This window comes from Rhipicephalus sanguineus, chromosome 6 (genome assembly GCF_013339695.2).
Source record: "Rhipicephalus sanguineus isolate Rsan-2018 chromosome 6, BIME_Rsan_1.4, whole genome shotgun sequence".
Classification (NCBI taxonomy): Eukaryota; Metazoa; Arthropoda; class Arachnida; order Ixodida; family Ixodidae; genus Rhipicephalus; species Rhipicephalus sanguineus.
This window is the reverse complement of record NC_051181.1, coordinates 145,252,377-145,275,652: the sequence shown is the minus strand read 5'-3', so window position 1 is coordinate 145,275,652 and position 23,276 is coordinate 145,252,377. Positions and strand designations below refer to the sequence as shown.

Genomic DNA, 23,276 nt, shown 5'->3' with positions numbered 1-23,276 from the left:
GAGGCTGCCGCATACAGGTGCGCGCGTGGAATTCACGATCGCCGCCACGTCGCACGAGCCAACCTGTTGCCGCACTCAGCGCGCGCGTCATAATCTCGAGGAAAGCTCGCACGCGCATGTGAATGAGAAAGCTCGCACGGCCGCCCGTAACCTGTTTCAACTGCGCTGTAATTTTGACAACTCCCGCCGTCGTCATGACTACCCACGTATTGCGCAAATTCCAGCCTTAGGGAATGCCGCCGCTTTTTCTTTCTTTTTTTTTTTTTTTTTGTTCACACCACATGCGAAACCAACATCTCGCCTGAACCCTTGAATTATCCTCCAATGTTTTTTGTGTGTTCTCTAAAAGAGCATGACAGCATCTTTCAGTTAAATTGGCTCGCCATTGAAGCGTTGCTCTCTGTTACAGAGCGGGCCACGAGGAGACCGCGTGGAGTGCGAGAGCGAGTTTCGCAATCGGTGGCCTTGCGCTTTGCCGCGCGATTGGGATGGTCCAAGCGCCATCGAGGTGTTTTAATGGCGGCGCGGTTGCGCGCACGTGCGGGAGCTGATGATGCAAGAGCTGCGTCCTTCTATCTGGCGCGTTTCGCGTGCTCCTCTCCCCATGAACGCATACGCGCGTTTACATCGGGAGAGGACTTAATAGTTTGTCGGTTTAGCCTCAACCAACCAGCTGTCACCGTTTACAAGGTGCGATTTTCAAAATGTGCCACCCCTGTTCGGGCCGCTCGCTTTACGTTTCAGGTGAGTACGCGCTACTTGGCTTCGCTGAAAGCGTATGCTTCGTTAAAACTGGGGCCGTTCGGGCCTAAAGAGCCCCGGCAAACGCTAAGGCGACCTTCTTGCGCGCAATTTATTGTGCGATTCTCGAGCGTGTCTGATCATAAATGATGACCCGCACAGAATGTGCTGCATTGCAAGTCTGGACTGCGGGAAATCGCCCGTGCGAACGACGCTTTCGTGGCCTTGACTGCGCAAGGCGTGTGGACCGTACCACTAGGCGAAGTGAGGTAAGTCTGCAGCAGCCCGAGTTTCACGACCAGCCAGCAGAGGAGCGCGAGCGATTGCGACACAGCAGAGCCGAGCAAGAAATAACTCTCGCCGGATTGGTCGACCCGGCTGTGTTGACATTGCAGCAGTGGCTGCGGCTGTACCGCGCATGCCAGCCGCGTTCTATGTATGTGTTCGTGGAATGAGCGAGCGCTCGTAGATCCCTTTTTCTCTCTTTCTTTTTTTTTTTTTTTACATTCGTAAAGTTTTCCGTCTCGCATGAGGCTTCACAAAGAGCGCGTACATTGGTAATAAGGTTTGCACTTCCTCGTTTACAACTAAGGCCGGGCGGGCTACACCTGCAGCTCGTGTGCAGTGTATGCATGCGCTGAAAATTTCGTTGAACATTAGATATATTCAACATTTAACGGAGAATACTCGCGTCACGCGCCGATTGAAGTGACCTTGACATTATGAAATGCCGGCTCGCACATTGTACGGCGCCTGGGGAGCGCGCTTGGCGACGCTGTAATTTATATGAAACTACCGCCAGTGGATTCCGTCAAACATTTCCGCGTGCTTGAAATTGCCGACACCGAACGCCGTTCGTTGTCCCTGGCCAATCTGAAACCAGTCGACTGCATCTATTGTGCCTTCCGGCAAGCCGACTTCTCCGCATAGCATCGCTGTCGTGAGGTAAACGCTCACCCGCGTAGGCAGTTTCTCAATTTCCGTAAAGACTGAAACGCGCCATTAAAAGCGGAAATGACACGTGAAGCGAACTTGGAACAGCGCGAGAGGTCAAGTGGAAGGAGGCATTACCGATACGCGGAGAGCCCGGACGGCATTGAAACGATTGTCATGTGACTTTCTATTGTTACTTCCAGCTTCCAATTCGCATGAGAGCTCTCGTAGTGAGTTCCATCTGAGCAGCTGCAGCTGCCAAGGTCGTTGAGCGTTGTTTAGCTTTCTTTGTTCCGCATTATACTTAGCGTGAGGACTGATGTAATACGGCATTCTTTGCTACGCGTATGTGCAAGACTTGGACCTACTTTCTCTTGTGTGAATCACGTGCTTTATTTTATTGAAGGAGAAATTTTCCTTGAAATATTTATGGTGTAATTTCGCCTATTTAATTTTCAAGGGGACTAACAAATTAGTATGCCAAAGCTACACACACACGTACACACTAGAATTATTTGGAAATAAAACAAGTCCATTTAATTTTTATAACTCAATTAGATATTCTCCTCTACCTTGAGGACTTATTCTTGGGTCGTTTATTAATTTTTCTTTTCGGCAATATAGGGATGCACAAGCAGGTGTTGTTGGATAAATTCAACTAAATGTACATATCATTTAAAGCCTGTATCAATGGTGCAGGATTTGCGAATTCTCTTTTACATGTGTAAAACAAGTCGGCCTACTTCTAAGTATTTTGACGGGGTAAAAATAATTTATACCTTTCATTTTAGTGATAACAAAGCCTACTTGTTACCTTGTAGCAAAACCAAAAATGTGTAGAGTGCAGCACCAGATAAGATTGATTATATCCTCATTCTTGGCAAGTTATCGCATTAATGCCAAGCTTTTATGGCTACCCATTGCCTACAACCTTCACGGCTTTTGCAAATGTTATTCGAGGTCAGTTTAATTCCTGTATTTCTTACTATCACATATGTGTCAGCGTTCCCTCCGTAGAGATTTCCTTTTATTTAACAACGAGGGATTTTCTAGAGGCAGTTTTTCACCGTTGCTTTGTTCTTTCCGAGATGCAAGCTTTCACCTTGAGTTAAATGCAGCTAGCAAATTGTCATAACTTAAAGCTATTGTGTTCCTTGCCTTTGTGTAGACATCGTATTCCTAGTACTAGTGGTGTTCATATGTGGTTCTTTTTTTCACAGCCACTTCAACAAAGCCGGACACAGTTCTCCTGGCTGCCACAGCCATCTAAACAAATTTGAAGGCAGCTAGAAAAGGAAATCAAGACAGATAAAGGAAAGACATGCAGCAGAAAATGATAGATACGTGTGCACTTTTACTGCTTATCGAAATGAATACTCTCTAGATAGAATATATACACCGCAGTTGCTTAAAAAAAAAAAAAAAAAGACGCAAAAGAAATTTAGGTTAGGAAATGTGCGAAAGCTCTCATAGATGGCAAAATGAAAGGAACAGCAGAAAAAAAAAAGTTATGTCCTAATAAACCTTGCTATGGTAACAAAATTTCGTGTGTGAATGGGCTATAAAAGCCATGGGGACTAAAGAATTTGTACCTCTAGTGGAAAGTGGACTCTGCATTTAGAAAAGCAACACAATGGCATTTCTTACGTAAGCAACGTCTGTACGGCACAAGGGAGAGGACAGAAGGGCTGTTACTTTTTTATTACATTTGTGCTGCCATTTCAGAATTTATGACCAGGGATTCAAGTTCGAATTCGTATTGTTTATTTTTCATCCATTATTTACAGACAGCGAGACTGCAAAAAAAAAAAGAAAGTCCCAGACCGCTTGACGAGGTTTGCGGCTGCCCAGTTCGCCGTTCTATTTTCCGTAGCAACAGCTGCATAATGTGGAGCAAATGAAAAAACAATAAAAGAAAAATGGAATTTCTCGGTAGATTTTTTTTTTTTGCTCAATGTGGCATCATTGTTTTATTGTAAAAAGAGTGCCTGTCTCGCTGTGCACCTGGCATTTTACGGTCTGTGTTTGTAATCATTCTCTTGAATCAACAACCAAAATAGAAAACTCTTTGTCTAGCACGTGGCATGTCATCTACAAATATACAAGCTGAACAAAGAGCCACCGCTACACTGGTCACTATGATAAACTGAATAACTTGTGACAAGCGCGAGTGCTCTTGAATGACCTGCCTAGCTTCTTGATATCTTGAGGACTAGCAGGTTTCTGGATCTAACTAAGTAAAACAAGCTAGGCTCCTGTTATCACACAGCCTTTCCAGTGTCTTGGTTAGGTAACAAGAAATGTTTGGTGGAAACATGGCTTTTCCTTGAGGCAGTCAAGAAATGACAAGCCTGCGCGGCACACGCAGCACAGTCACAGCGAAAGCTGGGAGAGCAGCTTTTCTAGAGCTCATTGTAAACTCTCTTGGGGCAACTAATACAAGTACACTTGCAAGGTACCCACTATGCCATAAATCATCATAACTTTTGTGAAGTAAGGTAGCACTCACTGTGCCATTATCTGTCATTCTGCAGGAGCGAGGTAACCGCTACACATCTGTAAAGCATTATGTGCACCTTTTTGACGTTGTGGCTGATGACGATGAAGGATTATGGCTGAGCCCCTTGTAATGGGTCGGAAGCTTTAAACCACCTACCCATTACACAATTCGCAGTGTATGACACCTGGTTGTTATTTTACTCTTCCACCACACTATGTCACATTCGTTAATGTCATTCCTTGCCCGACATGACGCCTGCTTAGTGTCTTTTTGCAAAGGAGTTTCAAGCACTAGTGTGGCTATGTGGTAGAAATAACTCTTCATTCTAATTGACACTGTAACCTCTATTAGCACTTAAAAAATTTCAGACTAGATGATCCGCCCTACTCTTGGCCGATCCCTCTGAGTGGGTGGGTGCCAATCATCCCAGGAGCATCATCATGATCATACTCACCTGCCATGCAGAGGGCCCGTGTTCGGATCCCGCTCAATCCTGGATGTTTTTTTCTCATTTCGCGTTCAGCTGTTACGGACACCGGCAGCGGCGAACAACTACGCCACCAAAATTGGTTGTTGTTGCGACCTCATAACAGCTTTCGCTGTAAAGGACATACTGGTATAACCATTGCTAGGTATCGCCAAGCCACTCGCAACACCTGGTGAGGCCACGGGTAACACTGTGTCACCAGATCAGGCAGGCTGGTGAGATCTATTTAACACCAGTTCCTTAAGCTCACCAAGGCATCTCCTGGTGGCCTGAAGAATACCATCTGACCATCTGGTGACCCCGTTTTCTATTACCTCCCGATTTGACTAGGATTAATTTGGGGTGTAATATTATGGCATGAAAAATAACGAGGAACAAAATCATGCATGTACAGGATGGGCACCACCTAAATTATCATAGGAACTTTTCTAAGAGACCCAAATGGATCGGGACGTTTTGGCCTTGACAAAAATGGGGAGCATACATCCCACGAAGTGGTAACTCAGCTGACGAAATAGTTCCAATAATAATAATGATAACAACATTTTTGTAGATTGAGTGTCATCAGCGGAGAGCAGCAGTTAAATTTTTTCGTTAAGTTCTAAACCCGTCGTAAAAGCTTACCAAAATTGTCTTGAACCACAGGCACAAAACTTGGTGACCCAAATTTTAATTGCATACATGGCATGAGACAGGTAAAATGCGGCATATCAAATGATTGATGGATTGATCATTGGAGTGAATTATCATGGTGTGTTCATTCACGAGTAACGTCAAATTGAGCACCAAAAGTTTGTATTTGACATCTCAGTGAGCACCAAGGCTTTTTTGTATTGTTGAGCCAGTGGGCTTTAGTCATGGCTCTTGGTTGTCAACTAGCAAATAAACTTTATCAGTTGCCCTGATAATGATTTATAAAAAAAAAAAAAATTAGGCAGCTTTGCACTAAGGGTGCCAAGCCGGAAGGAAGTGCGGAGCTGGACAGCCTTCTTTGTTTCTCTTAGGTTTTCTCATTCTTTCCTCTTCTCTTTCTTTTTCTCTTTTTCCCTTTTTTTGTCATTTTTTCTCTATCTATTTTTTTCTCTTTCTCGCTCTTTCTATTTTTCTTCCTATTTTTTCCCTTTCTTTCTCTCTCTCTCTCTTTCTCGCTTGCTTCCTCTTGTTTTCTATTTTTATATGTGGTTTTGCCATGCCCCTCAAGTGCTCCGCACTTATCATCGTCAAGGCATGGAAGAACAAGAGGAAGAAGACTTCTCCTTGGTGGAGCGCGTGCTCAATACGCTACAGATGGCTATGCTATTTGTGGTTTTGCCTGCGTTACGCCAAGTTAGGATAGCGTACGATGACAGCATACGCCAGCATTAGGCGTGTGCGAATAGTAAATTTTAGGTTCGAAGCAAATAGTGATTTGGTCAAATAATTTCGAATCGAATTTGAATAGTACATATCACATGTTATTAAAAAAAATGAGCTTATTTGTCATGACCCAACTAACCTGCACAATATTTTTTTAAAAATTGAAACAAGGCATGTGCACGTATTGTTCTTTTTGGTTCAAAGGGAAGTGGAAGCAACTTTGAATAGTAGCAGGACTTGACTTGCGGTAGAAGGCAAGTGATAAGCTGTAAAATACGTTACATTTTAAAATTTACTATACTTAGAGCGTATAAGCCAGTATAACGAGCTTTTAAACTTAAGAAATTATGAATCGATGTGATTTGTTCATTTAACCTTGAAGTGGGGCTTCGCCGCAGTGCGGATTTTTTCTGGGTAGGTGTATTCACGGTATAGCACACCTCCACTGCAGCGAAACCACCTTTACAGGGGGTTACATGCCATTTATAACATGTCTATTCATTCATTTCGAATACTTCGAAATTTAGAATAATTTAAATTCATTGCAAAGCAAATTCAAATACTCTAACATTCTTTCGAATATTCGAACTATTCGAATACTTGCACAAGCCTAGACAGCATACGACAGCCCGGCCCCCTAAAGTGCTCCGCACGTAATAGGCTGTTAACAATGGTTCACATTGTAGGCTATTAAAGTTTATCTTTCAATATTCACTATGGATTGCACTTGTCGCTGCTTTGTTATTACTCAGATCTTGTAAGGTTGCATATTGTCGCTTGCTGTAATAAAGAAAGCAGTTGGCATATTTGGCTCATTTTGCCCATATATTTAGTTGGTCATGAATAATGGCAAAACACATAATGGGTTAAATATGCCAGAACGAAAACTGAAATCCCCCCATGTAACAACCACATTTGCTGTAGCTACATACATAAAACCATCCTAGTTAAAAAAAGGCACTAGCTAATTCTGTTTTTCTTCCGGTGTGCATGACCTAGTGCCAGGACTTTCCTGCTTGGGCCAATCTCGGCTTGTGGGCTTCCATGGGGCGGCCTCGTGGCTGCATACAATGTGTGTCCAGGGTCTTGGGAGTTGCTTGTCAATGGCAAGGGACCGCCCATATGCCGCGTCACATGCAGCACGCAGCATCATTTGCGTTCACCAGACGCAGGTCCAGTGCTGTGGTGTGCAAGACTTCTGGAAAGTCAACACCACACGAGGTCAGTACGCAGAAGTGAAAAATTCCACACACTTGATAGTAGTAGAAAGCTTAGTGATAACATTCTGCCATATCTTGTTGCTGCTTCTTTGTAAATTGCATGTGTAAAAGTAGAAGATTAAGAACAATTAGGCAAAGACAAAGTTTGTTTACAGTAACAGTGCAGGGTTTAATAGCTACCTTTTCTGCCTACGGAGGCACTGCTTCTACAACAGACCATGGATTTCCATGCATTCTAATGCACCTGGCCATGTAAATTAAAGATTGAATAAGTTCTGCTATGAAATTCAACTGCTGAACAACAAAATGTGAGTTTCATGCTTAGATGGGGCTGTCATTTCAGTGGAGGACGAGTGCAGTTATTGGCGCACATTGAAGTTTGAGGAAACATACGGCAGTTGCTTACCAAAGAATCTGTTAGTTCTGCTACAGCATAAAGCTTTATTTCCTCTTACCTTGTTACGCTTAGAAATCAGACATCCGTGAGTTGTCATCACTTATTGTGCTGAAAAGTATCTCTTGCGTTATAAGTGTTGTCGCTCTCCAAATCCACCCCTTCCTATCATTACATTCATCAGCTCTATGATCTCTTTTTGGCAAACATTAATAGTTTGCGGAAAAAAAGCGAGATCGTTGTAATGGGAATGGCATTTCTCATTCCAGGGATGACTGTTCAACACCTGGAAGCTCTCTCTTTTTGTCGAAGCACCTCACGCGGCTTCTGGGCTTGAAGCCGAGTGACCTCCCCAGTCAGTCAACAGATGCAGAGCAGCGAGGGTCCTGCGTACTGCTGTTGGGTTTACCTGATGGCCGTGTTCTAGGCACGCTGTTGCATTCTGACCGCCCTCATGAATCATGTAGGGCCCGTCTGGTTTGTGACTTGGGCCAGCCAGTGACTGCCATCTCTTGCTGGCAGCCTGAACATCTCGAGAACAAAGGTAAGTACTTTGCAGAGGGCAACCGCTTTCTTGAAGTAAGGTGGCAAATTGTGCTAGTTGGAACATACTCGCCATGTTCAGCGCAAAAAAAGGAACACGAAAACACACGCTTGTGTCGTACACTTCCTTGTGTTTTCGTGTTCCTTTTTTTTGCGCTGAACATGGCGAACCGCTTTCTTACTCTATAGTAGCCTTCCCATGAGACATCACACACCGCTTGAAGGAAATGTTGACTTCTATTTTGACTTTTAACAAGAACTGTCCCCCAGCACCAGTCACCAATTGTCTCAACTGGCAGAAGCTTACAGTTTGGGTTACCATGTGTGTCATTCTTTTCCTGCTGTAAGGCTAGCTTTCTCTTCAGGGCAAATAGTACTGCCATGCTAAGGGCAGCAAATTCATCTGTGCAAGCACACAAAAATCTGTGCAAGCACACACAGCTCGAGCATTTTATAAGATGTATTATTCACCCTAAGCTGCTGTTTGAAACCATGTACCTCATTTAAGTGCGGCCATTTCCTTGGTTTGAATGAGGACTGATGTTTCCCTCCGTTGTAAGCTAAACAAAAAAGGTTTGAGGTTACTGGTGGTTCCAACAGGATGTGAACGACTCTATTTAGCAAAGTATTGTTCAACGATACAAAAAATTAGCACTCCTCTGCTTTCTGACAGACATGGAGGTGCTTATCATTGGTGCCAGGGGCAAAGTGCTGAGCAGCTGCAGTGGAACCTGGCTGGAGGCCTGGACACCTAATATTCTCGAGGAAGCGCACGATTTCTGCTTGAATGGAGCGCTTATCCATTGGCTGCACAAGGGAACACCCTGGGAGGCCCACGTGGCCATCAGGCAGCAGTCACCACAAGAGGCTGCATTCCTTCAGGTTGAAGCAGGACCACTGCCTCTGGGAAAGGCTCTGTCGATTCAGAGCCTCACATCCTCAGGTGAGGCAAAGTGTGGGTTGCAAGTGAGTGTGTATCGCATGGCTAGTTGAACTGTGCAAAGCAAGCTATAAAAAAAAGTAGAGGATTGCTGAAATGATGCGCACAAGGCAGTAGTCAGTGTTGATGTAAAGGAGTATACTAGAATAGGAGATTTAGACACCACAAAGCACACATAGAGCTGTAACTTCACCAGAAGCACAATGGTTACGCTAAAAGGGAATTGTGTGTATCAGATAGGGGCTAGTAAATATCTAGTAGCTAGTAGCTCTCCTCAACTCTGTCTTTCTGGGTTCCTTTTCTCTATGCAGTTAGCTCAAGTAATAGAAAATAATCTTTGCTTGCCTCTGTTTGACATTGTGCATTGCCCCGCCTGCAGTCTTGACCAAGCTTCACGCTAAAGCAAATACCAATCAGAGCGAGCTGAACCAGGATTCCTCTGGGCTCCTGATCCTGGATGGCTGTGGAGGCGTGCGCCTGGTGTCACCCCTGCCTCCACAACGCCTTTCGCTGCAGGGTCTGCACCCACACCCAATCATGCAGGCCAAGAACGAGCTTCTGTTTGTCCAGGCTGCTTTGCAACAACTGCGGCAGCTCCAACATCGCTGTGAGTGCACAGAGAGGAGAAGAGTTAAAAACAGTGGGCAATGCAGCTGAGTATGCGACTGCTTGGTTGTTGACCGAGGAGCACCTGATGAGATAGTTTTGTGTGAAATGGCAGATAGAGTGTTCAGAAGTTAGAACTTCGACCTACTGCCTCGTTCGTGCATAACACGTCGATCCCTTGGTTATTGACTGAGGAGCACTTGATGCAGTGGTATCGCGCGATGATGGAAAGGCTGGTTAAAAGTTAGAATTCCAATCTACTGCTTTGTTCATACTTTACATTCCGCCCTCTAACAGCAGGTTTCACAACGCTAATGCTGCTGAGAATGATAAACAACTGCGGTTTGAAGTGTGAAGTCTTCTGTCTATCTTTATGTACTCTCACCACTCAGCGAACTAGCTAAGTTCATCATTAAGGTGGAGTGCAGGCAGGTACTAGATAGGAGTGAAACGTTTTGGTAGAGTGAAGGCAAATATATCTACTAATAAGGAGATTAGGATTATGCGATAATGAGGAGATGTAGAGTAGAGGAAAAGTGAAACGTGTGCACCTACACCAAGAGCTGAAATGCGGAGCTTCTTCCGAGAAGAAAGACAATACCCCTGTCAAGTCAGAGCAAGATCCTTTGAAACTACACTTGCACAGTTGGCTCATAGCTGTAGCTGAAAGAAGAGTATTCCAGGGCAGATGAGTGGGGTGTACCTTAACATTGCAGCTTGAATGCAGGGTCACAAAGAGCTTATTAACTGAGTAAAATAAATAAATATAATTATTAAAATGTAAGTTCAAGTACCTTATGTCCTAAATACAAATCAAATCAATTTCGATACCTCTCAGCAGGCCCATAGCCAGGAAAGTTTTTGGGGGAGATGGGGGGACATTTGCTGAAGGCCTTGACTATTTGAGAAAAACACCTGTTTTCATTATTTATTTTCGGTAAAACACCCCCCTCCATCAGAATTTCGAGGGAGTGGGGGGTGGGGTGAGGTTCCCCTTGGCTACGGGCATGCCTCTCAGTCAGTGTAAAATGTGCCCCTGCCAGGCTCATACCACTCTAATGTCTGAGCGTCTGCAGCATTAGCTGGCATTCTGCCTTTGGGAACTAGGTAGATGAGTGATCTGTTCAATACAGAAATTTTTTTAGTTTTCCGTACACATTAGTGAGTACACCACTAAATTCAAGGCCCATGCGATCACTTATAACTGAGCAAAACTTGTGACATTATGGACGTTAGGTCAATTTGGTATCTATTGTCTTGTGTTCCAGCAATAACAGTCACTGCTGAGCGTGAAGATGGGCGCTTGGTAGCCACTTTTCCAGATTCTGGGGCCTCAAACTGGATTCATGTTGCCAGCTTCGATGTTGGCGATCGCACCATTTGCCGGTCTGCTGCTGCTTCTCTAGCAACAGGTAGACCTTTACTGCGCTTCAACGTCTTGCATAAACAATTGCTGTATGCATATTTTGCAGATTGTTTCTTCTTTTCATTCAAAACACCAACAGACTAGTATTTCAGCTGCCTTGGTTAGCATTTCTAGAAATAAATGAGCAATATCTCGAGCTTAGAAATGGCATTTCTTGCCACTGCAGAAAAAGAAATGAAAACCAAGGACATATCTTATAGCACTTATACTATATTGTCGTATTAATTTATTATTATTATTTCTTGCTTTTTCTAACATTTTAAAATTAGTATGCACTCTTCCAGTGCTGTTTCCACCCCCATTTCTTTTTCGTTGTAGTTTTGTGATTCTGCATATCATTGTGATTGTGCATGTGTTTCCTTGTTTTTGTAACACCGATTTTAAATCTCACTGTTGGCTAATTTCTTTGTGCAGCTGTTGCTGCTGATGGTTGTAAAGGCAGTATGGTGCCCATCAAGCCAAGATATTTGTTGGCCTTTTGAGTATGCTTCCAGCATGCCTTTAAATTCCCAATTAAAGTTTGTTTGTTTGCTTGTTTGTTTGTTTGTTTGATTGATTGATTGATTGATTGATTGATTGATTGATTGATTGATTGATTGATCGATCGATCTGGCATTGAAGTAGTTTTCTATGATTCAATATGTGAACTAAACTGAAGTGGCACTTTAGTGAAGAAAGGGGAAAAAAAAAGAGGGAAGTAAAAATTCAGCACACTGCACAAGGCAGGGAGGGGCTATTTTTCTGGTCGCTATATCTCTGAAAGTATTGCCTCATGATTAACTGCATTCTTCCATCTTCCAGGAGGAAGGCCCTTGAAGATAAGTGTCAAATGTGACACAGCTGCAGTGGCCACCATGGCATTGGTGCTACCGTCTAGGGAAGCCACTGGAAAACCAGTGCTAACTTTGCTCAAGACAACAGTGCTTCCGTCGCAAACCTGTCTCAATGAAGGGCCTGCACAGAAGACAGCTGTGCTAACTGTGGCAAGTCACTTAGTTTCCAGTGTTGCCGGTAAGCATAGGTACATACTTAATACACAGCGCGAAAAAACTCGTATGCAATCATACCCATTATGCAAATGTAAAAAATTAAGTATGCAGCTGTACTAACTTGTACACTTTTCTGTCCTGCTGAAGCATAGATACTCTCAAGATCCAGTTTATCTCTAATAGGAGTATCTATCTCAAAGACAGTCCTTCAACGACAATGCGTCATGTAAATTGATTTGACGATTAGGGTATGGGTACCCTTCCATTCCGAGTAGATGAAATTCTAATAGACATTAAATGCACAGAAAAGGGAACAATTAGGTTGTACTGTTTCATTAAACCATGCTTCTGCAGAAGCAAATTGGTTGCTCTAACTGCAGAGCACTTAACCATCGTGGCAGCTCAGCAGGTGAAGTGCTGCACTGCTAAGCTCAAGGAGGTGGGTTTGATTCCCGGCCATGGTGGCTGCATTATCAGTATTCATTGCCTATTTGTTCAGGGGATACTTCAAAAAGGATAGTGAGAGAACTCGTGGACATCAGCCATCTAATGAAAGAAAGTATCAAGGCTGGATATCTGCAATACACATTTTTGTACTTCTAGTGCAGTGAAGTTACCTGTAGTGTTCTGGAAATGTTATAGTAAAAAGTAGCGATGTGCAGATAGTAAATTTTAGGTTTGAAGCGAATAGTGATTTGGTCGAATAATTCCTAATCGAATAGTGTATATCACATATCATAAAGAAAAATGAGCACATTTGTCAAACTAACCTGTACAATATTTTTTGAAAATTGGGACGAGGCATGTGCGAATGTCATTCTTCTTGGTTCAAAGTGAAGTGGGCGCAGCTTTGAATAGTAGCAGGATTTGAATTACAGTAGGATGCAAGTGATAACCAGTAAAATACACTACTTTGTAAAATTTGCTATATTTAGAGCATATAAGCCCGTGTAACAAGCTTTTAAACTTAAAAAAATGATTAATCAATGTGAGGGTAGCATGTTCGTTTAACCTTAAAGTGGGGCTTTGCAGCAGTGCGGATTTTTCCTGGATAGGTGTTTTCACGGCATAAAACACCTACGCTGCAATGAAACCACCTTTACAGGAGGGTTACATGCAGTCTAATATACGTCTATTTGTTCATTCCAGATGCTTCGAAATTTCGAATAATGTAATATTTGTTCAAATATTTGAAGTGATCGAATATTTGCACATGCCTAGTAAAAATATTTACGTTGGATGCTGCTCTGCACTTTTGAAAAAGCTTTGACAGGACCTTGAAAGTTCTTGAATACCCTCGAATTTTTGTCTCCGACATCTGTACAAACCATGTAACTGTGAAAAGCTTGGTAAGCCGAAAAATGAACAAAAATGAAAAGCTGATGATGGTGCTGCTCCGGAATGTTTGCACCAGCTTGCAATGACATCATGGAATCCAAAAGTGTCCACTTGGGTACGCTAGTTAGTCGTCACTACTGAAGTCATGGCCAATATTATAACGTGACCCAGAGACTCAGCCGAGCAATTCGCAGTTTTATCATTTCTTCTCGCTTTGAAATGTCAGACGCAAACTTCAGCTGTCACTGTGGAGCTAGGAAGTTGCAGCCATAGAGGTAACTGAGGTAAGGTTGAGAGATGGACTCATTGCGCCCCGTATAATACCAGTGTCACGTGGGCACTTCTGATCATGATCAGGGCCGTTCTGGATTAGGCTCGATCCGGATCAAGTGCTGCTACATGGTCACTTTTAATTGCGATCAGGCCAGATCAGAATCAAGAGGATCGCGATCTAGCTCTGTGATCGCAATTCGGTTGACGTCTGCGCCAGACGATCCAGATTAGGTTGGACCGTGTAGCAGCGACTCCGATCAAGAAGTCCACTCCGGATCAACCCTGATCGCGATCTAAAGTGCCCGTGTGACACCGTAACAACTCTGATTGAGTTAATACATTACACTTTAGATTAAACGTAGACCTCATTATAGCACAGTTGCATCTGACACGAAAATAACTTAGTTATATCTGAAAATTTGCTATAAACGTATTCGTAACACTGCATCTACTTCGTTATAACCAATATTTTGTTATATCTATGTTCATTATATCGAAGCTCGAGTGTACAGGGGTGGTCAAAAGTTCCCAGGCCGCAACGCCAGGCCGCGGAGCAGCGGCTCGCTACTATCGGGGCACTGCCATCGCAATCATGCCTTGGCGCACGCTGGTGTCCAGCGTGTGCATGGAAGGGGGGGGGGGGGGGTGGTGTATCCCTCTCTCTCTTTGTTGCTCTCCTTCATAAGGAACCTAGGTATAAAGTACTACTGTGCAGCGCTGCTTATTTCACTAAGATGTTCCAACTAGCCCCAACACAAGCTCTTCTGAATACCTTTCGGGCTCCCACCAAGCTCCTATGCTGCGAAATGGCCTGCAAAGACGGCTGATAGAACCACCGCAGTGCCAATGGAAAGTTAAACGCACGATATTGTTTTCCAGGAAGCCGAAAACCACGGTAATGTATATGGTGCCTAGCTAAATGTAGCCTCAATAATGATGCGTCAGTTTTCCGGAAGACTGCCGCCTCGCTACACGCTGCACAGTAGTAAAACATCGACGAGCGGACAGTGAGGGAACATGACGCACCAAATTTATACGTCGCTTTCTTATCAGAGAGAGCTAGAAATGGAGAGGGGTGCCCCTCCCCCTTCACGCACACGCTCGACGCCAGCGTGCGCCAAGGCGTGATTGCGATGAGAGCGCCCCGATAGCAGCGAGCTGCTGCTCCTCAGCCGGTCGTTGCGGCCTGGGAACTTTTGACCACCCCTGTACATGCCTCAAGAGTGTATGTTTTTTCCATGGTGACGCAGGGCACAGTAATGCACATCAGAAAACAATAGGTGCTCCTTCTGGCAGGTATTCAATGCTTCTTGCGATGTATTATTGTGTTGCTTGATGACAAGCTGCTAACCTTTACAGTCACATTGCAGTTTAGATGACAGTTATTCACTGGAACAAGGCCATTTCCTGATATTTAAAAATGGATGTGCTATGGTGTGGTTTCCTTTTAGCTCGCAGGAAGAGGTTCCTTTTAAGGTATGCAAAAACCTTGTATTTGGAATCCATAGGTGGTGCCAACAGGTTTACAGAACGCCTTGGACTCCAAGCATGGCCGGCCCATTTGGAGTCTCTGGGTCAAGGCGTCTCGTCGTTAGAGCTTGAGCTGCCCGGGGGCCACTGTTGGCCAGCACTGAGAGCAGAGACGTTGCTACGCATGCTCGTAAGGCTTTTAAAAAAGTCACCTCTTCTTTTTCCATAATAAAAAGCGTGAGGGTATCTGCAGCATTTGAAGCAATTGTGCCAGCAGTCACATGTTCAAGGAATACTTTGCTCTTCATAACAAACTAAGAATTAAACTTAAAAATTATTTTAAATGCTAAAGATATATATGTATTAGGGCATTTTTTAGTTAAACCATTGTTCATTCATTCCCATACTATCATTTCAAGTGTCACGTATGTTACCGGCAGGCCTGTACTTCCTGTTGCTATCACTTTCCTTAATTGCCAAGTTATGTTCTGTTGAGCCTGTTCGTAATGTTGTTAATATAGTTTCGCCACTCTTTATACGTATTATTACAAACACTGTATATATCACTGGAGCTGTAGTAAAAGGCTGGCTAGGTACAATCACAGAATGAGGTTTAAAGGAGGCAGGATGACACAAAGCCGAGAACTAAAAGCAGCCTTATTTCTTTATTTCAGTATTTTAGCATGTTACAAATTTTGGAACATGGTCGAGATCACATTGTTTATTGAAACAGACAGGATCTTTCACACTGCAAAGTGGTGCTGCGCATTTCTTTCGTATCCAGGACGTGGTCAAAGACCACGGCGACAACAGAGCCATACCAGACGTGAAAGTCGGGGAGAGAGTTGACGCGGCGTGTCGAGAAGTTGAGCGGCTGCTCTCCGCGGGCGACACCCTGGAAGCGTACAAGCGCCTGGAGAACACGTCTGGGGATGGCATTTCCCGTTGCTTAGATGCCGTCTTTGCATAAGGTGTGTCTGCTACGCGTCGATAAGAAGTGTGCTGCGCACAACCTCTGGTTAGAGATGTGTGGAATACTGTTTGCAAATTTACGCACACATCTACGTATATTCTCCTGAGCAATATTGCCAGCCATACACATGCAGCAATGTGAAAGCAAAGAGGCATGGAGTAGGAGAAAGCAAGAAAAAGTTACAGTAATGACACCATCAACCCACACAATCCTGCTTTGCTTTTACTTGTAGTGTACAGCCTCCTTGTTTAAAACAGGATATGCAATTTTTTATGTTCTATATTTCGCTTCAGAAAAGCTGCACAATGGCCTACTGTGTGCCTTTTTTCATTCTGTCTTTGGTTTTCCTACATTGAGTACTTGATTTTTTAGGTAGACCAAGACATGAACTCAAACATGGTGAATAGTTGTCTGTGAAGCACAAGAACAAATGTTGAAAAGTATATCGTATGAAGTACTAGTAATATCTTATGAGCCTTCAGAAGTATTGCTGAGAAAAGAAAAAGTTTAAGTGTGTATTTTTGCAGGTCTGTGCATTTTACGTGGTCAGTGACATAATTCAGAATCTCACTTACCATGATACCACACCTTTCAAGTTATTTGTATCGTCTCTTTTAATGGAAGCTGGGGTAATCTGCAGCGTATCCAAGGACACTGTGCCGCGGCTCATGGTCTACAAAGCTTACTTTGTCATGTAATTCAGCTTACGTTGAATTTTATTCAATTTTCATGATTCACTGTTGCATTAAAGAGGCATAGACTTGCTTATGTCAGGCATCGTGAAGAGAGCTTGGTTGAGGCAGTTTTTCTGGCATAAATGGGCTAACAGTACTGTAGTTCATTAAAGAAGTTGTATCACACACAGGGCAGTACAGTGTAGGTAACGTTGCATTGTCGCCTTTAAGGCAGAAAGACACTCCACGAAGGAACACTTTTATGCACAAAGAAACTGGCACGCAAAGCAAATGGAAATTCAGTGGTCAGAAGCATTGGGACCATTAAGTGAGCACCACTCGACAATGCAAAAACCAGTCTTTCTCTCTTCTCTCGTTTCAGCAAGGAAGCTGCAGGCGTTCCATCAGCGTCTTGCGTACTGGAATATGCTCACACAGCGCAGCAGGATCTCTCAGCACTGCAACTGGTAGCTGCAAAAGATGTGTAATAGGATCATTACGAAAATGTGCTTTGTGTGCATGCCGACATGGAATTCACACAATCCAATCGCACTATGAATGCATGCTTCGGCAAAAACATTTCAGCAAGCATGCTTGTGGAAGAATGTATTGATGTTTAGTTCGTGTTTTTTTTTTAACAGCTCCAGATGATGTGCCTTGATGAGTGAATGAGGCCGTTTGGGAATTCACTATGTACAGGTGTACAAAATTACCTCAAATAAACAATTCTGTACTTTGTTTGGCAAGTGTATGCCCGAGCAAAAGCCGTTTTGCAAATTCATGCATAGAGCATACTGTTTGGTCAGGATTGCAGCAATTAAATTCAGAAGGGAAGCAGAGAGTGGGCAAACACTGCATGCTATGCACATATCTCCACAACAAAGCTTGCTCCTTACAAAGGCAAATGCCGCTGCACCTAGTTTGGATTGTGTCCAAGGACGAAAGGGCTACTCAGTAATGTCAACTGACAAAAATGTTTTGCCAATTGTTGAATGACACTTTACGGGCTAATTTTGCCACCAGCTTTGTAGAACAACAAGATTCGTGAGCCAAATTCAAGGAACAAAGCACACACCAGTTCAAGTGCCTCGACCGTTTCAAAAATCCTATACCAGCCTCTCGCGATGCTGGTGATTCTGGAGACACCTCGTTGCTGCTAGTCGCCTGTTTACCACTATTTATAAAAGGTTGATGTTGTATTGAAGAGTGAGTGAAGACTTGGCTTGGCGACTATTACTGACCAATAATCAGCTTGTTACCAGCAAAAAAAAAAAACGAGTATTAAAAAGAACAGTCTGGCTGTCCAAGCATTAGAGCTAAGCTACGCATAGTATATATGTGCATACAGTATTTCTCCCTGTGCAAAAGTTTGCATAGATTTGATATGCAGTTTCCTTTCTTCAACAAACCTATGTAAACAAACACACTTCATCTCACGCACAGTGCTGCTACATTTAGAACAACGCAATTTGGGAGGGGGAAAAAAATTCTACAACTCACATCGAGCTGAGATGCCTCGCACTCCCGACTGGTGTACTCCCGCAGTATGTAATTCCAGCCTGCCTGCAAAGATAAGACATCATTGTTAACAGTTAAACACACGATGATTGCATAATGTTCTGCTAAACAGTGCGTTGAGTCCTTGGAGCAACCCGATTGTGAACAAGGCTCCCTTAGGGGAGCTGAGACGTAAATATACTTGTTTTAGGCGCTATTTTGGTCAGTATTCGGATGTCTTCTTTTACTATTTCATCCCGACCAGACGTCTTACGTCATAATCTTCACAAATAGTGCTGTAAAACCCGCCCTACGTAAGTGTACAAAAAGGATGAGAACATATTAAAACAAAGATCAACAACCAGACAAGCTCTAACTCTAGTGTTTATCTGTATATTACACTGTCCACAGTATCAGAACGCAATTCTTACTTTTTTAATACCACGTTACGAATAGCTTTATAGGTCTAACATAAAAACATGAGCGAGCTTGTGAAAATTCATATTTAACAAACAAGTGGCACTTGTGTCATTGTATCTTCGCTTGCGCTAGCAATGTTGTTTGTTGCATATGAATTTATCAAACAGAGCATGTGCATGGGTGTGGCCTACTTTAAATTTGTTTGTTACACTTGTTCGTGTAAAGTTCTAAAGCTGCAAAATAATTTATAGTCTACACAATTAGAAGCTACAGGTTCATCCTTGTCTGGTTCATTTCATTGTTATGTCCTCACCCATTTTTTTTTTTTGTATGTTTCCGTGGCGTTGATTCAGTGAAAGATGTCAAAATGAGAAAGGTCATCTCAGCCAGTGCAGAGCACGTGCTGGACTGTTTGTTCGTACCTCATGGTAGAAACGTGTGTCGTTCATGCGTATGAGAACATTGTCGACTCGCAGGAAGTAGCGCAGCAGAAGAAAGAAGCAGTTTTTCATGATGCGCTGCACAAAACAAGAAGAAGCACGGTTATCATGGTCCAGCATTCAGCAGATGCCATGACTGTGTTGTAGTAATGAAACTGCTCTAAAAAACTGCGATGGCAGTGAATATTCTCACTCGTGGTTTACAGGCCTTACCATTTTTAGTGAAATGCAACACCATGGCACTCATTATTTAACCATAGTTTTCATGAAAACACCCAGGCATCCCTTTTTTTTTTTACAAATCATGTATGACAAATAAATTAGTGAATGATTAGTTGCATGAAATCTAAAATTTCTCTTTATCTACATTTCTTACTATGCAGAGTATGTAGTGTCTGCACATAAAGTATGAATAACTTTTAATACGAGATTATAACAATAATAACATGGTTCTGAAATGCTATGCCTAGGATCCTTGTTTTACCGTTGAGGGATAGGAATAAGAGGGTCTAATAGCTCCTAGCGAAGAGAACAGAAAAAAGCTCCGATTTCGAAGATTTGAGCTGTGTGCAATAGTTTGAATAGTCAACTATTCTTTATGAGTATGTAAAGGTGTCCAGTGACACTACACATTAATCAACTATGTTTAACAACAGCGGTGATTGACGAACACAACATAACACAAACCACAAACACATGTTTTGCATTTGTCAATGTCTAAACAAGAGTGCTGTCATTAAAATGATAATAAAGCAACTAGTTAGCCCACCTGTACCTCTTGGACATAAATTCTGCAATGTATGCAGTGTTCAGAGGCTGCAACTTACCAGCTTAACGGAGCACTGCGCTACTCCATGGTCGGCCAGTTCATCCTCGTAGAGACAAACGTCCTGGTAAAAAAGGATCTGCTCTCGCTTCTTCAGCTTCTCCAAGTCAATGCGCTCTTCAGTCTCTTTCACCTAAGCGCAAGGAAGTTGAATTTTGCGATGGGCAACATCTTCTGGCCCTAAACGTGATTCAGTCACAGAAGTTCTAAGTTACATCTTTGCGAATATCTAGATCAGTTACTAACAGGGGAACCCACACGTGTAAAGGAAATTCACAGAAGATGGGCTGGAGCACGAACAACAGGCGTTCCTAAATCATGACTGGCAAATTACAGCTCTCCTTAAAGTGAAAAGTGTACAATCATTGCATTTTGCTGGCACTAGAATATTGGGCAGAAACTTGGAGGACCCACCATGGTGGTGTAGTGATGGTGCTCGACTGCTGACCCGAAGGTCGTGGGATCGAATCCCAGCCGCATTTTCATTGGAGGCGGAAATGCTTGAGGCCCGTGTACTTAGATTTAAGGGCATGTTAAAGAATCTCAGGTGGTTGAAATTTCCGGAGCCCTCCACTACGGTGTCAATAATAATACTATCTTAGTTTTGGGACATAAAACCTGAACAATTGTAATTTTTAGAAACTTGGAGTTTAACAAAGAAACTTCAGATGAAGCTAAGGGCTATGCAATGTGCAATGAAACAGAAAGTGATAGTGGTAGGAAGGCAGCAGAGTAGGTCAGAGAACAAAAGGGGGCAGCTGATCTTTATTTCACAAAACGAAATGCAAGAGCTGGGCTATGCAATGTTAGGACAGTGATCAGTTAGGGCGACGAAACAGCTACCAAAATATACGCCACAAACTTTTTGGGCAAAGCAAGAATATGAACTAACTCAATTGCTTTTGTTGCTTGGTGGGGAATATTTTTAAGTCTGGTTTGACAATGCATTTGTCATATTGAGGCTGCACATATCTGTTGTAACAAAACTCTGCTTGTTCAAGGACTATAGTATACTATAACCTGCATAATGTAGACAGACTAGATGAACTTTTTGGAGGAAAGCTTTTAGTGGAAGAATAAATGTCTCGTGTTTTTTACCAGCCTTGTTGCCACAACTGCAAGTTCTGTACAGTACATTAAATAGAAGTAAACTGGTTACACAGTTTGGTACAATAAATCGAAGTGTCCACTGAAACAATGTGGACGACACTTGCTAATTAAAAGCTAAACGGGGGGGGGGGGGGGGGGGTGGAGTGCTGTTACTGCAGACATCTTCATGCTGCACAGACTTTTGACGTACCGCAATAGCTTTGTCGTTGCCAAAAAGTGTCCCCTTGTAGTCGGTGGTGAAAGTCCAATCAAAATGTTCTTCGTCGTCTTTGGAATAGTCGGCAAGTGGCCTATGGTAGCAAAACGAGAGTGTCAAAGCAAAACACAGTCAAAATTTGAACACACAGACGTATGGTAAAGAGCATCTGAAACATATTGCTAATGCTGAATTGCTGTACAGCAGTTGGTGTCAGAATTGAGGTATGGTAATACCCTGTGCCATTGCCTACTGTCCAATGGGTGCAGTTCATAGGACCAAGGAGAGGAGACCAATATGCCTTCTTTGTGCCTGTCAGTTCAGATGTTTTTGTAACATTATTGCGTCTGTGCAAATTTCTGTGCAATTATCATTTTCTAAATGCAAAGGACAATGGGTTTATGCTTGCAGGCATAATTATTGCAAAAGGATGTGTTTATTATGCAATATTTTGTTGAGTTCGTTTTGCTTTCAAGGCCTCATGAAGCAAGGAGTTTAGATTCCCATGCTTGCACTAGTACTAGAGTTTCCTTTGGTAAATTTTGCAGGATATTCTGTGGCTACACCCGTAGCTGTGACATAGAATACACACAAGTTGCAAGACAATGTGCTGGACTAGCGGAGGCTGAATTAGAACATAGTCCCTCCCACCTTGCTTCCCGCCACGCTTGTGCTGCTGCCACCTTGGGGATGTAGTTGTCGCTGCTGAGACAGCGCAGAGCATCAATGCAGGTGAACTCTATCCCAAACCCATCGGCATGCTCTAACCGGAGAATGTTGTTGGCGAAGGTCATGTCTGGATGGCTTGGCAGCTTCAGTTCATCAACATACCTGAGGATTGAAAAGGTTGTATTGCTGTAAGGGTGTCACCTATGCACGTATTCTCATGCGACAAATGTTACAAGAGGCAGTTTAACAGAGTGCACAGGAGAACGTAACACTGGTTTTTTAAAGTGTCTTGCACGCTTCGTTCGGTAAGCTCTATTTGCATAGGTGAGAACATGAGTTGTACTTCAAGATGTGAAACATATTCTGCTGTTTGCACAAGTACGTATATTTCTTCTGTGATAACGCAAAAACTCTACTACCTACGCAAATCTATAGTTCGGTGCAAACAGTTCTTGGTTTGTTGGAACAGTTCTTAGAACCCTGTGAACCCCAGGGTTCCAATGAATTGTAAAGAAAAAAAAGAAACAAAAAGAAAATTCACCCTGGAACACTGCGATATTCACTCGACGGGAGAAACATTAGGAACTTCGGTTAGCATCATATATTCTGGCGTTTCCTTATCTTATCAAGTATTCACGCGTTCATTGTTGGAGAGTGGAAAAGTGTTTCAAGATGCACTCCGCGTTGTACTTTCGTTTACCTGCAAAAGAGGCAGATTTGCCTGTTTTCACCGGTCCCATCGGACGGGGCACTTTTGCACACGCTTGGTGTTGGACACTGTGACTGAAGGATGTGGCTAGAGCGGCCCGTCACTTTCCATGGGCCGAAGGCGAAGTGTTCTTCTTTGCCGCCGCACATTTCTCCTTTCTTCGTCGCCGTTATGAGGCTGGATTACACTGACACCTTGGTATAACAACACAGCGTCACTTCACCAGTTGCATCGTATCGTCTTTCCTTGTGAAACACTGGCCGGCTACCGACCGGCAACACCTCTTTTTCCGGGCCTGTCGAAGCTCCGCGGCTGTAATTCTCTCGCAGTAAGGTGGCTACTTGATATTATAATGTAGCTAACTGCAAAGTACACGCCTCAGCATTCTTCTTCAAATGGCCAGATCGTGCTTGGAGTCGCAAAACTCAAAAAAGGAGCCTCCAAACAGTAGTCATGGTCGACATTTATTTTCGGTCTCCAAATCGTACTTTTAGCTTGTGGATTCTGCTGGCTTTTATCGGCTGCTGACTGACTTTCTTCAAATGT

The 23,276-nt window shown here is 43.2% G+C and overlaps 2 protein-coding genes across 3 annotated transcripts; one reads left to right on the top strand and one right to left on the bottom strand.

Annotated features, from left to right (window-relative positions):
* The first annotated feature begins 352 nt into the window (after window positions 1-352).
* Window positions 353-17,601, top strand: LOC119396663 (uncharacterized). Of its 2 annotated transcripts, none has more exons than XM_049417185.1 (11): window positions 353-744; window positions 904-1,010; window positions 7,017-7,238; window positions 7,901-8,175; window positions 8,848-9,117; window positions 9,494-9,721; window positions 10,989-11,132; window positions 11,951-12,157; window positions 15,255-15,406; window positions 16,001-16,187; window positions 17,246-17,601. In XM_049417185.1, exons 1-10 carry the CDS (start codon window positions 517-519, stop codon window positions 16,184-16,186), a joined length of 2,019 nt encoding a protein of 672 aa, XP_049273142.1. In that variant the 5' UTR covers window positions 353-516; the 3' UTR covers window position 16,187; window positions 17,246-17,601. The 2 variants fall into 2 exon arrangements, with proteins under 2 accessions (XP_049273142.1, XP_037519886.2); XM_037663958.2 differs by having other exon boundaries at window positions 358-744; window positions 11,948-12,157.
* Window positions 17,102-23,213, bottom strand: LOC119396668 (TIP41-like protein). Its single transcript, XM_037663963.2, has 7 exons — window positions 22,722-23,213; window positions 22,004-22,183; window positions 21,347-21,446; window positions 20,048-20,179; window positions 19,203-19,298; window positions 18,364-18,426; window positions 17,102-17,334 (listed from the first exon to the last, which is right to left on the bottom strand). The coding sequence occupies exons 1-7, from the start codon at window positions 22,877-22,879 to the stop codon at window positions 17,242-17,244; spliced, it is 822 nt and encodes a 273-aa protein (XP_037519891.1). The 5' UTR covers window positions 22,880-23,213; the 3' UTR covers window positions 17,102-17,241.
* Between the last annotated feature and the right edge of the window lie 63 nt (window positions 23,214-23,276).

Bases quoted from the DNA above. Each gene is read 5' to 3' on its own strand.
- LOC119396663 (XM_037663958.2), top strand. From the start codon at position 517: ATGGCGGCGCGGTTGCGCGCACGTGCGGGAGCTGATGATGCAAGAGCT. The intron at 8,176-8,847 runs GTAAGTACTTTG...GCTTTCTGACAG, and splicing joins TGAACATCTCGAGAACAAAG to ACATGGAGGTGCTTATCATT. The intron at 15,407-16,000 runs GTAAGGCTTTTA...TTTCGTATCCAG, and splicing joins AGACGTTGCTACGCATGCTC to GACGTGGTCAAAGACCACGG.
- LOC119396668 (XM_037663963.2), bottom strand. From the start codon at position 22,879: ATGTGCGGCGGCAAAGAAGAACACTTCGCCTTCGGCCCATGGAAAGTG. The intron at 20,180-21,346 runs GTACGTCAAAAG...CCTTGCGCTTAG, and splicing joins GCAACGACAAAGCTATTGCG to GTGAAAGAGACTGAAGAGCG. The intron at 18,427-19,202 runs GTACGAACAAAC...TTATCTTTGCAG, and splicing joins ACACACGTTTCTACCATGAG to GCAGGCTGGAATTACATACT.